Source organism: Vidua chalybeata, chromosome 1 (assembly GCF_026979565.1).
Source record: "Vidua chalybeata isolate OUT-0048 chromosome 1, bVidCha1 merged haplotype, whole genome shotgun sequence".
NCBI lineage: Eukaryota > Metazoa > Chordata > Aves > Passeriformes > Viduidae > Vidua > Vidua chalybeata.
The window spans coordinates 116,796,356-116,809,547 of NC_071530.1; the positions used below are offsets into that span (position 1 = coordinate 116,796,356).

General features: G+C 35.9%; 1 protein-coding gene across 1 annotated transcript in view; it reads right to left on the reverse strand.

Moving 5' to 3' along the window:
- Positions 1-13,192, reverse strand: part of ASPH (aspartate beta-hydroxylase) — a 110,145-nt gene that overhangs the window by 32,619 nt on the left and 64,334 nt on the right. Inside the window, exons 16-18 of the mRNA XM_053963052.1 lie at positions 5,468-5,556; positions 3,357-3,443; positions 162-312 (exon numbers count right to left, since the gene is read on the reverse strand). Coding sequence (XP_053819027.1) covers positions 162-312; positions 3,357-3,443; positions 5,468-5,556 — 327 coding nt within the window. The remainder of the gene's footprint in view (positions 1-161; positions 313-3,356; positions 3,444-5,467; positions 5,557-13,192) is intronic.

Consider the following 13,192-nt stretch of genomic DNA (forward strand, 5'->3'; position numbering starts at 1 on the left):
AGAAAAAAAATAAGTAATGTAAAAATGGTTTTCATTTAAGATACCAGGAAGACAAGTCCAACCAAAAAATCAGTGGAATTGTCACCTTAAAATCCTTAGTGATATCTTGAAATCCTTGCTCAGACAACTTCTGTAATTTTTATACCATCCTCAAAACTTACCAAGGAACTGCTGCCTGTCTGCTTCTCGCTTCAAGCTCAGTTTTATCAGGTCTGAAGGGACGTTTGGCAGACTAACCACCTCATCATAGGTTTTGATAGCTTGTTGCAGCATCTCATTGCTTCTCATTTTCTCAGCTAAGTCATCTTCAGACTAGAAAGAATAACAAAACCATTATTAGAACACCTAATAATCCATTAGTCTTAAAACCAACTATTTTCATACCAGGCAAACGATGCAATTGTTAGGGGCTATGGGTTGTACTTTATGGGAAAGCAAACTAGAATTACCATTAAATCCTTTTACCTACAAACTATTAAAAAGGAAAAATATGAGAAAATTTGCACCAAAAACATATATTAACACAGATTTTTGCTTAGTATTTGTAGAATTCATAATTCCTGCTTTCAAAAGCAGATGAAACAATCTGTTTTAATAACACAGAAGAAATGCAAAATTTTGCCTATGGACTATTTGTATACTAAGCCTCACTCTGGAAGCAATACACAGATCAAAACACACTAACAGATAGTTTAATAGTTTAATCTGTTCTGACACACTTATTTACACTCTGTATTGCAAAATTAATTAGGAATTGCCTTTTGCCTTGCATACGTTAATAAAATATGTACCATACAACTCCTTCAAAACTTAAATTTGTTCATCAAATTCAGAAGCAGACCAGAGGATCTATGAACTCTCTGCAGTGAAATTACTGCTGCAGTGAATCTAACAGAAGCTATGACTGATCTCACCTGCGGTAAGGCATGTTCATACTTAGCTTCCAGAGCTGAAAAAGACTATGTCTCAAATGCAGAAATTTTAAAGGCTTACTTTGAATTGTTTATATAAATGCATGCATTTCCACGTATTTAATGCATTCTTCTCAAATACTTCTATATTTATTGGCTTATGTTCTTTCTTAAGAGCCATGGCAGATGTAACACAAGCATGACGGTGCAGAAGCTGTTGTTGGTCTATTTAAATTCACTGTTGCATCAAAGACACACATTAAATGAAATTGCTTCAACTGTGTTATCTGTATATGTTATAGTAAGTATCTGAAATATTTTTGCATTTCTCTCCTTTAATTTTTTCCTTGAGTTGCTTTAAAACTTAGAATTGGAAATACCAAAAAATATGGTTGCTCAGCCAAACAGTTCATCAAGCAGCTTTCAGAGACAACTTCAGAAATCAGTTTTAAGCAATAACTTGTTTTTTCTGATGTACATTCCCTAGGAAATTTATTTCTCCTTTTTTCAAAGGAATTGCAGGGCAAAGATTGTCAGCATAAAATCTGCATAACTCCACCAGGATAAATCATATAAGAAGGTTAAAAAGCTATCCATTGTTCTTTTCAGTTGTAAACATGTTAATTCTGTACAGTATTATTTTACCTGGCTCAAATGTAATTCAGACAGCAAATAAATAATTGTGCATATTTCTGAAAAACACACCAACACTGAAATATTTTACTTTTTTTTTGGGAAAACAGTTGCCTTTTAAAGCCATTAAAATATCCAGGAAAAAATCACTCCTCATGTCTTATTAAAAATCAAATCTACAAAATTAGCATGTAATGTTGGTTCATGCTTCAAAGAAAAGGAGAAGTACACTTCTGTGGTGAATTCTTGACCTTCTTTACCTTTAACCTTCAAGGCCTTTAACCTTACCCTTTGCAGTTTTCCTTCTAGATAGTGATGAGAAATAGCAAATTTAAATGAATTTTGTTGGTATGAATACCCATTTAAAAATAATACTGTGTTACAATGCAAATCTTAAGAATAATTCATCTGTCTGAAGCTCATGGTTTTCCTATTCCTTCAAACAGCTTGAACTTACACAAACTGGGTTCAATAAAATGACCGTTGATAACATTAATATGACTGTTCAGTAAAATGAGTAGTATGAACCTTCAAAGGCAACAGAAAATGAATTTATTATTGTTTTTACACACTCACAGAAAATGCACCTAATTATTTCTTCAGATCTTGGTCTGCATTGACCTTTCATGAATTACTAAAGTAGTAGTAGGCCAGTATAAATTGCTGTAAATGGACAAATGAAGTTGGGTCACTGAGATGGGAATTCTGAATGAGAATAAATTTCACAACTAGCTACAGTGATCTGCCCTTCTCCCTAAAGCCATTGAGGAGGCAGGAAGCATATTCTAGTAGATATAATAAGTAGATTTGTATAAACTGGTAAATACTAAAAGTGTAACTTAACAGAGGTAAGTTCAAGTGTATGAACAAAGTGGTCTCCTACTGTAAAGAGGCAAAGAGTTCAGCAAACTGTCACCACAAAGAGCAGGGAAGCATTTGGTCTGCTGTATATCAAGTGCTTGTGTGATAGATTTTTGGATAATCACAGCTTTGGTTTTAGCATGACCATTTTAATTATTAACCAAGTGGAAATTGTGACTCCAAGGTCCTCATCAATTGTCTAACAGCACCATTCCTTTCTGCAGTGAGGGCTTCACTTTGTTATCCTGATTAACATCAGTTCAAGGAGTCTTTTATTACTCCTAGTGCAGCAGGATTATCCTACTATTATTCCCTTTTGAGACATCACAACACAGCCTAAAAGTATTATAAATGCAGAGATTATTTTCTGATGCCTTCTGGGTTTTGGTTGGTTTATTTAGTATTTTTTTTTTTTGAAGGGAAACACCTGAAACATAACTCACTCTACAAGTAAAGCTAATTAAGCCTCACTGCCTGAGAACTTGTGTTCTTTATCCTTTAACTCTTTCTCTCTAAAAACTCCAAATCCTCTTCTTTATTCCCACTAGAGCAAAAAGCAGAATTTATCCCAGGCCGACAGACGTGTTGATTTCCCAGCTACAGCAAATAGTATGTAACAGGTAGGTTCTGCCTGTTGTTCCTGCAGTGGGTATTAGTTGGTATTTATCTCTTGCCATTCACCTGACAGTTCTCCTGAGATCTACAGGATGTACCTTATTTTTTTTTGTTATTTACAGTACTTCCCACTGAAGTTCCACAAAAGCTGCCAAAGCAACTGGGGAAGGACAGTTGACTGAAGAGATACATATGAAAGATCACATGATTCTTTTTTCACCTAGAAAACCAGCATAAATTTATAAATTAGTTCCAACTGGTGTTTATATCTCTATTGGTAAAGCAAAATGTTTATGTTAGCTTTTTTCAACACCTATCACTTTTTTTTCTAAGTACCTGTGCTTTCCCGTATCTTGCTCGAGGACTTTGTGGATATTGATTCACTAATGCTTCAAAGGCCCTTAGAGCTTCTTCAACTTTTCCCTGAAAAGCAGAGATATTTATTAGCAATTCTATCTCATAAAAATGCTGAAGGATGCAGGACCTAATAACACATTAGTTTTTCAATTAAAGAACAAACAAAAAACAATGCAGACCCAATCAACAGCTTTCGCTCATACACTCAGCTTTCCCATACTTGTTGGGATTGCCTTTTTAAGAGGAATTGTCATTATTTATGAAACAATATAATCTAATTCTCATGGTAAAAATTAATAACTTGGTTTTTCATACTTTACTCACTTTCCCTTGAACACTGGATAAAATGCTGAGATGAAAATAACCTGACTGTATAGAAAAGTAAAGACCCTACTGCTAATAACAAATTCCAGACCAGAAATAATAGAGAACAGGAAGAAAATTCTGGGGACAGATGGAAATTTTCCCTCTGCATACCTCTCATGATGAACACTATCATAACTACAGTTCTTCTAAGGGAAATACTGTAGACTTAACCACAGTGTATGGCTTTTTCCAAGTTGTTTGCATGACAATGACATCTCACACAAGTCTAAATGTAACTGTGGTATTCTCCTGATGGATGTTGATCCCATGATGGACATTGACTAGCAAGTACAGATGGAAGTTGAGAGGAACCAGCCTCACTGTCAAACAGGTGCTAAGCACTGCTTGGCAACATCTGGCAATAGACCTTGCTGCCACTTCCACCTCATTACAGCTTTATAAATATGAGTTATATGTGTATAAATTATATACAACTGCATTGCTATCTTCAAATATTATACACATCTGATTTGCTCCTAAATTTATCCTGATTCCTACATGACCTGTAACTTATCAAGAAATACAGCAGGGAAAGAGAGTCAACAAGCTGATGCTACAGATTCATCAAATGTGTCTATTACACCTCTTTCTGATTAACCAATTGCTTAAGTAACAAGAAGCACGAAAAGTTTTGGTTTTGTATTCTAACACGTAAAGAAGGCTTCTAGTGAGGAACAGCAGCAGTGACAGCCAGAGGTTAGTGCTCCCTATGCAAGAGCCCTCCAGTCCCATCACAGACCCACCAGAACTCTGGGGCTGCACAGATGGCAAGATAAAGTCAAAACTGCACAGTATGTCCTGAAAATCAAGAATAAACCTGCACCTGCAATGACCAAATTGGTTTTTATTTTACTGTACTGAAAATATTACATCTCACTGCTCATCCACCTCAAATCTAGGGTACAGCAAAGACCTGCAGTTGTTCTTTATGTGCTAGGACTGTCTGTCATATCAGAGTTTCAACATGAAATACATTCAAAGGACTTGAAGTCCCTCATTTTTAACAGCCACAATTTTGCTTCACTACTTAATCTCATATCTGGAAAAGGGATATCTCTGCAAACATATTATTTTCTGAAATATTCAAATGAAAGTATAAAATTGGAAGCGATAAGGGGAGATGACTGAAGAGCTTGGGGAGGTTTCTGTTTCTTTTTCATGGTCAAATTATTAAATTCAGAACTACCCAAACTGAATGATTGATTTTAAGGTCATGCTGCCCCTGGTGAGAAGCAGGAACATCTGTTTCATCCTTTAAGCAGCTGTACAACAGCCTAGGCACTCCTAGGACACAGAATCTCAACAGAAACAACACCTACTTCAGTGATCTGCACCTAAAGCTCACGAGGCATCAGAACACTCACTGAGAGACCCCTGCACACAGAGTTATCTGGTAGCACTTGACTTCAGTAGTCAACTGGACAAGAGTGATAGGACAGAACTAACCCTGTTTGATGTGATCCATTTAAGCAGAAATTCAGTGAATAAGCTTCATATCTTCAAGGTTAACAAACACATAAGAACAGACATATACTTACAGCTTTAAAATATTTAAGACAAACTATCCAGCAGAAATGAAACATGAAGGACAAATACGCACTGACTATTTCAAAAATTTAATTTCACAAAAAGTAATCTAAAATGCATTCTCCCTTTTTACAAGTATTTAATTTATTGATTTTTGTCCACTGTGTACAATCCTGAGTTAAACATTCAAAACTTACTTTTTTACGTAGTTTTTCTGCAGCATCTAGTTCAGCTTTAATGGTCTTATCAAACTTGTTTAAGAGCTTTGGCTTCTTCTTCTTTTTAGCTAGAAGATTCAACAAACAGTTCATTACTTCTTTCGTATTTCAATTGTCTGGAGTAACACTTAGCTAGGGACTGTGCTGGCAAAGTGCATCATTTTCAAGTAAGGCAGTTTCAAATTACACTGAAAAGAAGCTGGTTTATTACTTATTACAATCACTAACGCCTATATGAAAAAGCAAACTTCAGTCATTCAAATTGAGTAACTTGGCAGTTAAGTTTAGAATAAAGCATTTTTCATCACATTACAGTCAAGGATTTTTTTTTTTTTTCAAATGGTTCAACTGACGTGGAAGAACAAAGGGAACTTATTTTTCCACATTAATATGGTATCATAAAAAATATGATCAGGGCACACTAGTCATTTCTAAAAGTTGTGACTATATGCTTTGCTTAGAGCAATTACTGAGACTGTCTCTGGAGTGCTGTGTGCAGTTCTGGGCTCCTCAGGACAAGAGAGACATGGAGCTCCTGGAGCAGGTCCAGTGGAGGGCAATAAGGATGGATGATTAAAGGAACTGGAGCATCTCTCTTATGAGGAAAGGCTGATGGAGTTGGGCCTGTTCAGCCTCAAGAAGAGACGACTGAGAGGAGACCTCATCAATGTGTATGATATCTTAAAAGTAGGTGACAGGAGGACAGAGTCAGGCTCTTCTCAGCGCTGCCAAGCAATGGGACAAGAGGCAACAGGCAGAAACTAATGCATGGGAAGCTCGAACTGAACATAGGAAGAACTTTACTGTGCAGATCACCAAGCTTACCAATCTGTTGCTGATGTCAGTCTTTTTCTGTCTTATTTATTATCCTCCATTTCATATGAAAGTAATGTCTTTACTGCCTCCTCATGAATTTAATGATAATAATGGTTAAGGAGCACAGCACTGGCTCTCTTCCAAGTGTTCACACCCCCTGAATCCAGTAAAATTCACATGAACAGCTCTTATTTCAAGTGTGAGGATCCCTCCACTCCAAACCTTCAGTCCACAGTGACTGACAGGTGTGGTGAGAAGTTTCTCACATAATGTCATTGGGCCTGAAAAGAACAACCCATAACATGCAAAAGGTTTGTTGGGTTTTGTGGGTTTTTTTTTTCTTTTTAAAAAATATGCCAGCTCAATTTTTCAAGAAATCATTGCTATTTCTAAGGCCTGGCTTGCTTAACAGCAGGAGTGGAAGAACCCAGAAACATCAACCCAAGGAACCAATGAAAGCAAGTAACCTTGAGGACTTTTTAGGTTCATTTTGCTCTTAGCTGCCATGTGAAACTGTCCTTTGCTGTTAGCAAGAAAACTGGGGCATGTCAGTTCCTCTGTCAGTATCTGGGGAGCTTCCAATGGGATATTGCCACCAAACACTTGGTTTAGTTTCTTTTCTCTAAGTAACATAAACTGCAACTAAAATGTGAATTCTCAGTTCTTACGGCATGAATGAAAATCTTTATTTAAGGTCGGCCAGCTACACAGGAACTGCATGTCAGTGAGACAGGACAGCTATTTGTCAGCTTTTTAGCTTTGAGCATTCATGCAAAGACAGAGTCATTTGGTCCTTCTCAAACTCTGTAAGCATGGCAACAGTGAGGCTCCTTTGAGGCAAAGGAAAACAGCTCTCCCACCCATCAAGAAAATCCCACTGCCTGTGGGACACTCTCTGCAGTTCACTTAAGTTTACAAGTATATGAGAAACAGCTCAGAAAAAAAAAAGTAAATTAAAAAAAGTAAATTCAAATCTTACATGTCTGTGGCACAAAGATACAATAGCTTCATATCCAACTTGGGTGATGTGCTGGAAGAACCTATTTACTACCCTCCATTACAGAAAAAAATACTATCTTCCTATTTTCTGTACAATTATATATCAGCCCTAGACCAGCAGGAGATCAATATAAAAAGCTGGAAAAGAGTTGTTAACATAAATATTGTTCATCTGCTAGGCACCAATATATACACAGTAAACATTATATAACGAGCAATCATTTCCATCTCCCATTCTATTCCTATGTTAAAGGATTCACCAGGGAGCTTTCAGTGGAACCATCAAGCATTCCTCTATATTAACCAGATAGCCTGCTATCTCCCTGCAGGGGTATTTTAATAAATTATCCATTGCTTCCTTCTAGTGCAATAATCCTTTAGCAGATGTGACCCAATATATTAAATTCAATGATAGAAAGAAGTTAACTTATCTGTTTCAGAGGAAAATAAATGTAATTTTTCTTCAATGACAAATTTCACTACGTCACTGAAGTCGTGCATGATCACACAACTGCTTGGTCAGTTTGTGGTCCAAATCAGGTTGAGCATTAAAATGGTAATAATCCTTTTACATATTGTACTGTGGACTTTCAAGAATACTACTGAGGATTTTCAATAATAACCTTGGAGAATAGGCATTCTATCTAGGACTGCTGTCATAGGATTCCTGAAGTCTTTCTTAGAGAAAAGTTTCCACTGAAAAAGCAGCAAGCTAGGAAGAAGTCTTACAAAAAACTCTATGCTAGTTCTTGTGCTGGATACAAAACAATTACCAGTGATGACAAGCAATCTCGTATCTCACTTACCAAGATACAGAATTAAAAAAAAAAAATCAAAGTAGCAATGTATTACAATAAATGTACAGTAAACTTAATAGCCTGTCATATCATCCAATTAAATTTGATAAAATATTTCATATAACCGTTTTGGCATATGAAAACTAAAATACCAGGCATATTTTGGTTTTATGTTGGAAAGCACCTTGTCATCACTAAAAACAGTGACAGTCTTACTTCTACAAGGGACAGAGAAATTATTTTTGAATAATAATCAAGACACTGCTGGATACTCTTCAGACCACAAGAGAATCACATCAAAATTAAGGAAAAGTAACCAAATTAATAAACATAATTGAATCACTCTTGAAGACTGGTTTAAAAACATGTTGCCTTTAATTGGCATGGGAAGGGGAGCAACAATAAGTAAGAACAAAGGGTAAAAAGGCAGTAATAAAGAGTTTGCCATGGGAAGATGGGTACACACTACTCTGTAAAAGATAGCTACAGAGATGAAAAGAATAAATTCTTTTCCATATCATCATAGTTAGGATAAGGAAGAGAAGGCTTGAAATGGCTATAACAGAAAATTTGTCTTGAACATCTGGAACTACTATCTCTGAACAAGCACAGTAGAACAGGTTGCTGAGGGCAATTGTGGAATTCTAATTATTGAAAATTTTGTTTATTTGAGATAACAAGATGTGTAAGCATCTGTCAAGAACAATGCACACAGCTGATAAGGCCTTCAGTCAACTAAAGAGACAAAATAAGCTTTAGCATCCCACTTAGTCATATGCTCTACAATTTCTGTAATATACTATTATATGTCAATGTGCTTTAGTGCCAACACTGTATTTACACAAGTAGCTTTCACTCTCTCATTTGACAACCAAGGAAATCCTCACAGGATCTCACTGTGCCAGTCATCACAGTAGCTGAGATTCCTCCTAGCCCAATGCTGGCAATAGAATATTGAAGCTCCAAAAATTTTCCCAATGCAAAATTTCACCTCAGTACTATAATTCCAGAAAAGCCATAAGTGATTAAAAACTGTCTTGTGATAAAAAGCAGTCTCAATTACCACTGCTCTTATTAGCTTGTTCTGTAAAAATAAAATACTAATAACATTCAAAGAATCAAGTTCTGTAAATCTTCATCTGAAACAGATTGTTCTACCTTAAGAAACCATCCGAACAGCATCAGAAAAGCAATTTTGCCAACTGTTGATTTATTCACAGAATTATATTTCTTGATACTTGATAACTTTTAATGTGAAAAGCTGCCTGAAGATATAATAATCAAGGAATTAAAACTTCCTAGAATTTCTAGACAAATGTCCTCACATGATCAAATGTCTGCCAATTCTCATGTAACTGAGCAGAACCCACGGCTGGAAATTGGTACAAAACACCAAGTAGACAAGGAGCCTAGGAAAATTTGTGGGGTGGGAAGGCAGGTTTACCTCCAGTGCTGGAACTGACATTTTGAACCTGGTCTGTTCACTGAGAGCAATGAGTGACAGCCTGGCTGGTCTGACTTGGAGTTTTGAGGGAAAGGTTGCCTTTCACACACAATAAATGGTCTTGCTTCAGTCTTTGGAAACTAATGCTATAAGATTTATAGTCAATTGAGAGGGGCCTGCTCTGTGATTATGAGAGTCCATATTACATATTAACATAAGTATTTCTTGTTAAACTTGTCTTTAATGAAATTTCTAGTTCCTCAGAAACAGTGAGACAATAAGATTATAATCCCTCTGTGGACTTGGGAGAGAAAACATGAGGATGGAAAGACACTACTCCCTATCTAACAAACCACCTTGTAAATGTGGTTTGGATCTGGTAATTAGATTTTTTTATTCACTTATTGATTCATTCATATTGTCATTATGATGTTAAGGGAGCATTCCTGGTGGCTTCCTTGATATTGCATCTGTTATTACTCGCATGCAAAACAGAGAGGAGTTAGGACTCTAGTTTTAATTACTCTATAAGTGATTCAAGATAAAGGCTGGTCTTTACAGCTACCTTGAGGATGCATGGTCCCCAGTTTCTGATTTGACAAGTACACTGACTGTATCTTGTGCTTACTGCTAGCCAGAAAATTGAATGACCTCAATGCAGGGGTTGGACAAAATGGCCTTTAAAGGTCCTTTGCAACCCAAATTGTTCTATAATTTTATGACTTGAGTCTTAAATGAAGTTTTAATAGAAGTTATAATTATTTAATTGTAGAGGCTATAACTATACAGTTATGTCTCCTTATGTTATGCCATCCCTAAAGTTAATCTGAAATAAAAACCCCTTCATGTGATGCAGTCTCATAAGTCATTTGCAGCAAAGGCTCCTCCTGTCAGTTCTCTGTCTTAAACTTTCAAAAACTAAGGAAGCAATTTCCAGGGGGGGGGGGGGTCATAGGCTTTGTTTTCTAAACACCCTTCCATCCCTGCTGTGATACAAATTTAATAATAATGCTCTTGGCAACTTGTGAATGGCAACTTCTGAATGTGGGACAATGATTATGATGGTCTGTAGTTGTTTTCCAACTAATTTTGTGACCTTTTGTTTTACTAATTCCCTTTGCCACCCACTAACAATACTACATCTTCCCAATACAAAGTTTCAGTTATATTCTGAAGAACATACATATATCAGTAGACTTTGACTTGGAATTCAAAATTTGTTCAAATAATTGTCCTCCCTCCTGATACTAGCCCAATATCAATACTCAAAATAGTTTTGGAAACTGTGCTGCATCTCAGTGGACACTTGAATGAGAATTTGATGATGATGAAAAACTCCTGTCATTGTCCTGTTGTTTGGGAAGCTCATTAGGTGAGATACAGAGAGTCATCTACTTGTTTTATGGGCTTCTATAAATGATAACTTAGAAGGTATAAAACCAAGTAAACTGCATCTACACAATTTAAAGCCAGAAGCACTAGAATAATTAAAAGATCTTTCTAAACTGTATTGGTAGAACAGGCAAAACCACTATAATCAACTTATCTGGGGAAGTAATCAGACAATAAAAACAGAGGCATTTTAGGGACTAATAAAGCTGGAATCTAATTACTATAATAAATCTTTAACTGCAGTTATTCCAGAACAATTTCCCTTGCAGTAAAAAGTATTCTACAGGGCATTCTGTATGAAATTATTGTTGGTTGCTTGGTTAGATGTTGATCATAAGAAACAACAACAGGATGATAATTTTGGTTTTGGCATGTATTTCCATCATTCACCTCTCTTTCACCATTAAGACTTTTGGATTCGCTCAAAGGCTAGACTCGAGCAATCCTCTGACAAAACCAGAAAGAAATTTCTGCATTGACTTTCTCTTAAAAAATACACTGTAATATACTAATGCCCTATATATTCAGTTCAGAATGGTGTCATGAAGCAGTTTTGGATTTTGACAACTACACTTCTGTGTTGGTCCTTCTGCACACAGCCCACAGATATTTAATTGTAACCTGTATCAAATCTGCAAATCAATAGGTACTATGCATACTGTCATAAGCAGAGCTTGCAAGGGTGCAACTCAGCCCACCTAACCCAAGGAGACAATGCTGGAGGTGAGCTAACCGTGTAAGCTCTTTCTGCAGACAACAGAGCTCTGTCCCCAGTGGAATTTAGGGCATAACTGATCTTACCCTGCAGCAAACCCCTACATTCAGTCAGAAGAACAGCACTTTAATGTCCTCAGACTAGATCTCTACTGGTATCACAGTGGAATCCTACATATCTGCAAAAGTAAACACCCAGAGTAAAGAGTGGTGAATGCTGACCTGTTATCAAAATGACACCAAGTGGCAGGGCCACGTCTGGAATGACATTGTCCTAAGCCTGGCTTACCTGTACTTCTGTTCCTAATGCAATGCAGCTGAGTGTTCCAGCCAAAGAGCACTCCTTTTTACTGTCATGCTTTATCAGCTTTGAAAAGGGAAAATTATTATTTATAATAATAGCACCTATGCTGAAGTTCACTGTATGAAACAAACATATTAATAGCTGAAAATTATTTTTATATCTGTTCACCAATATAAATAAATGATTAATATATGTCCTATATAAATCAAAGTAGAAAAATTAGGTTTCTTACTTAAAATTATTTATTTTTTAGTCTATGTGATCAAAAAAAACCCTAAAATCACCTTAGATGGAAAGACAGCTTACAGATGTGGCATGTATGTCCTGCATTGCACTACCTATGAAACCTTTTAAAGAATTAGTTCTCATATTCAACTGGAATATCCATTCCATTTCAATTACTTGTTTAAATATAAAGTCTGATTGCATGCTTATGGATAAGATGGAGAATCCACCCCAATTAAATATAACAGAGAAACCTTAAAGCAACTGCATGTTAGAAAAAAGTTTATTTTAATTTTTATTTCTTTAGAGAAATTTCCAGACGGGGATTTTGTTAATATCAAATAATTTTCAGTGAGACTTTTAATAAACTTGATGAAATACTGTTGAATACTAAAATTTACATAATTATTAGGACACTTTGCTAACCAAGTACTATGAAGGCTGCAGCAGGAAAAAATATTTATGTTGTAAGAGCTACTCAAAGCTATAAATACTTTCTGCACAGAAGGCTCTTTGGAGCTTGTATGTCCAAATACCACAAAACAAATGTGGACTTGCACATGAGAATGTACTCTCAGAATCAGAAGCAAACCCTAAACCCAAGCCAAACATGAAGTTTCAAATTCCCAACTCCTTAGATTTCCATGTTTCCTACATATATCAGTCACAGTACAGTATATTTTATAATACATCTCTCATCAATGTATTGCTGCATCTTATTAGCGTAATTTAAAAGAAACAAATTCAATAGTACCTTATACCACTTTCTGTGACTAAGACATCTATAGCTAACCACTTTTATTGAAAGTGGAAACTTAAAACAGTTCAAACTATGAAAAAAAGTTCAACAAAATTCAGCTTGTATGAAAATCACACAAGCAGTGTACCCATAAACAAAGTTTATTAAAATGCAGGGTTGTTTTTCCTGGTAGGATGAAAAATTTTATCAATTTAACCTTGAAAGCAAAACTATTCCTTTTTCCACCTTATAGAAATTCTGTAATCTGCAGTGA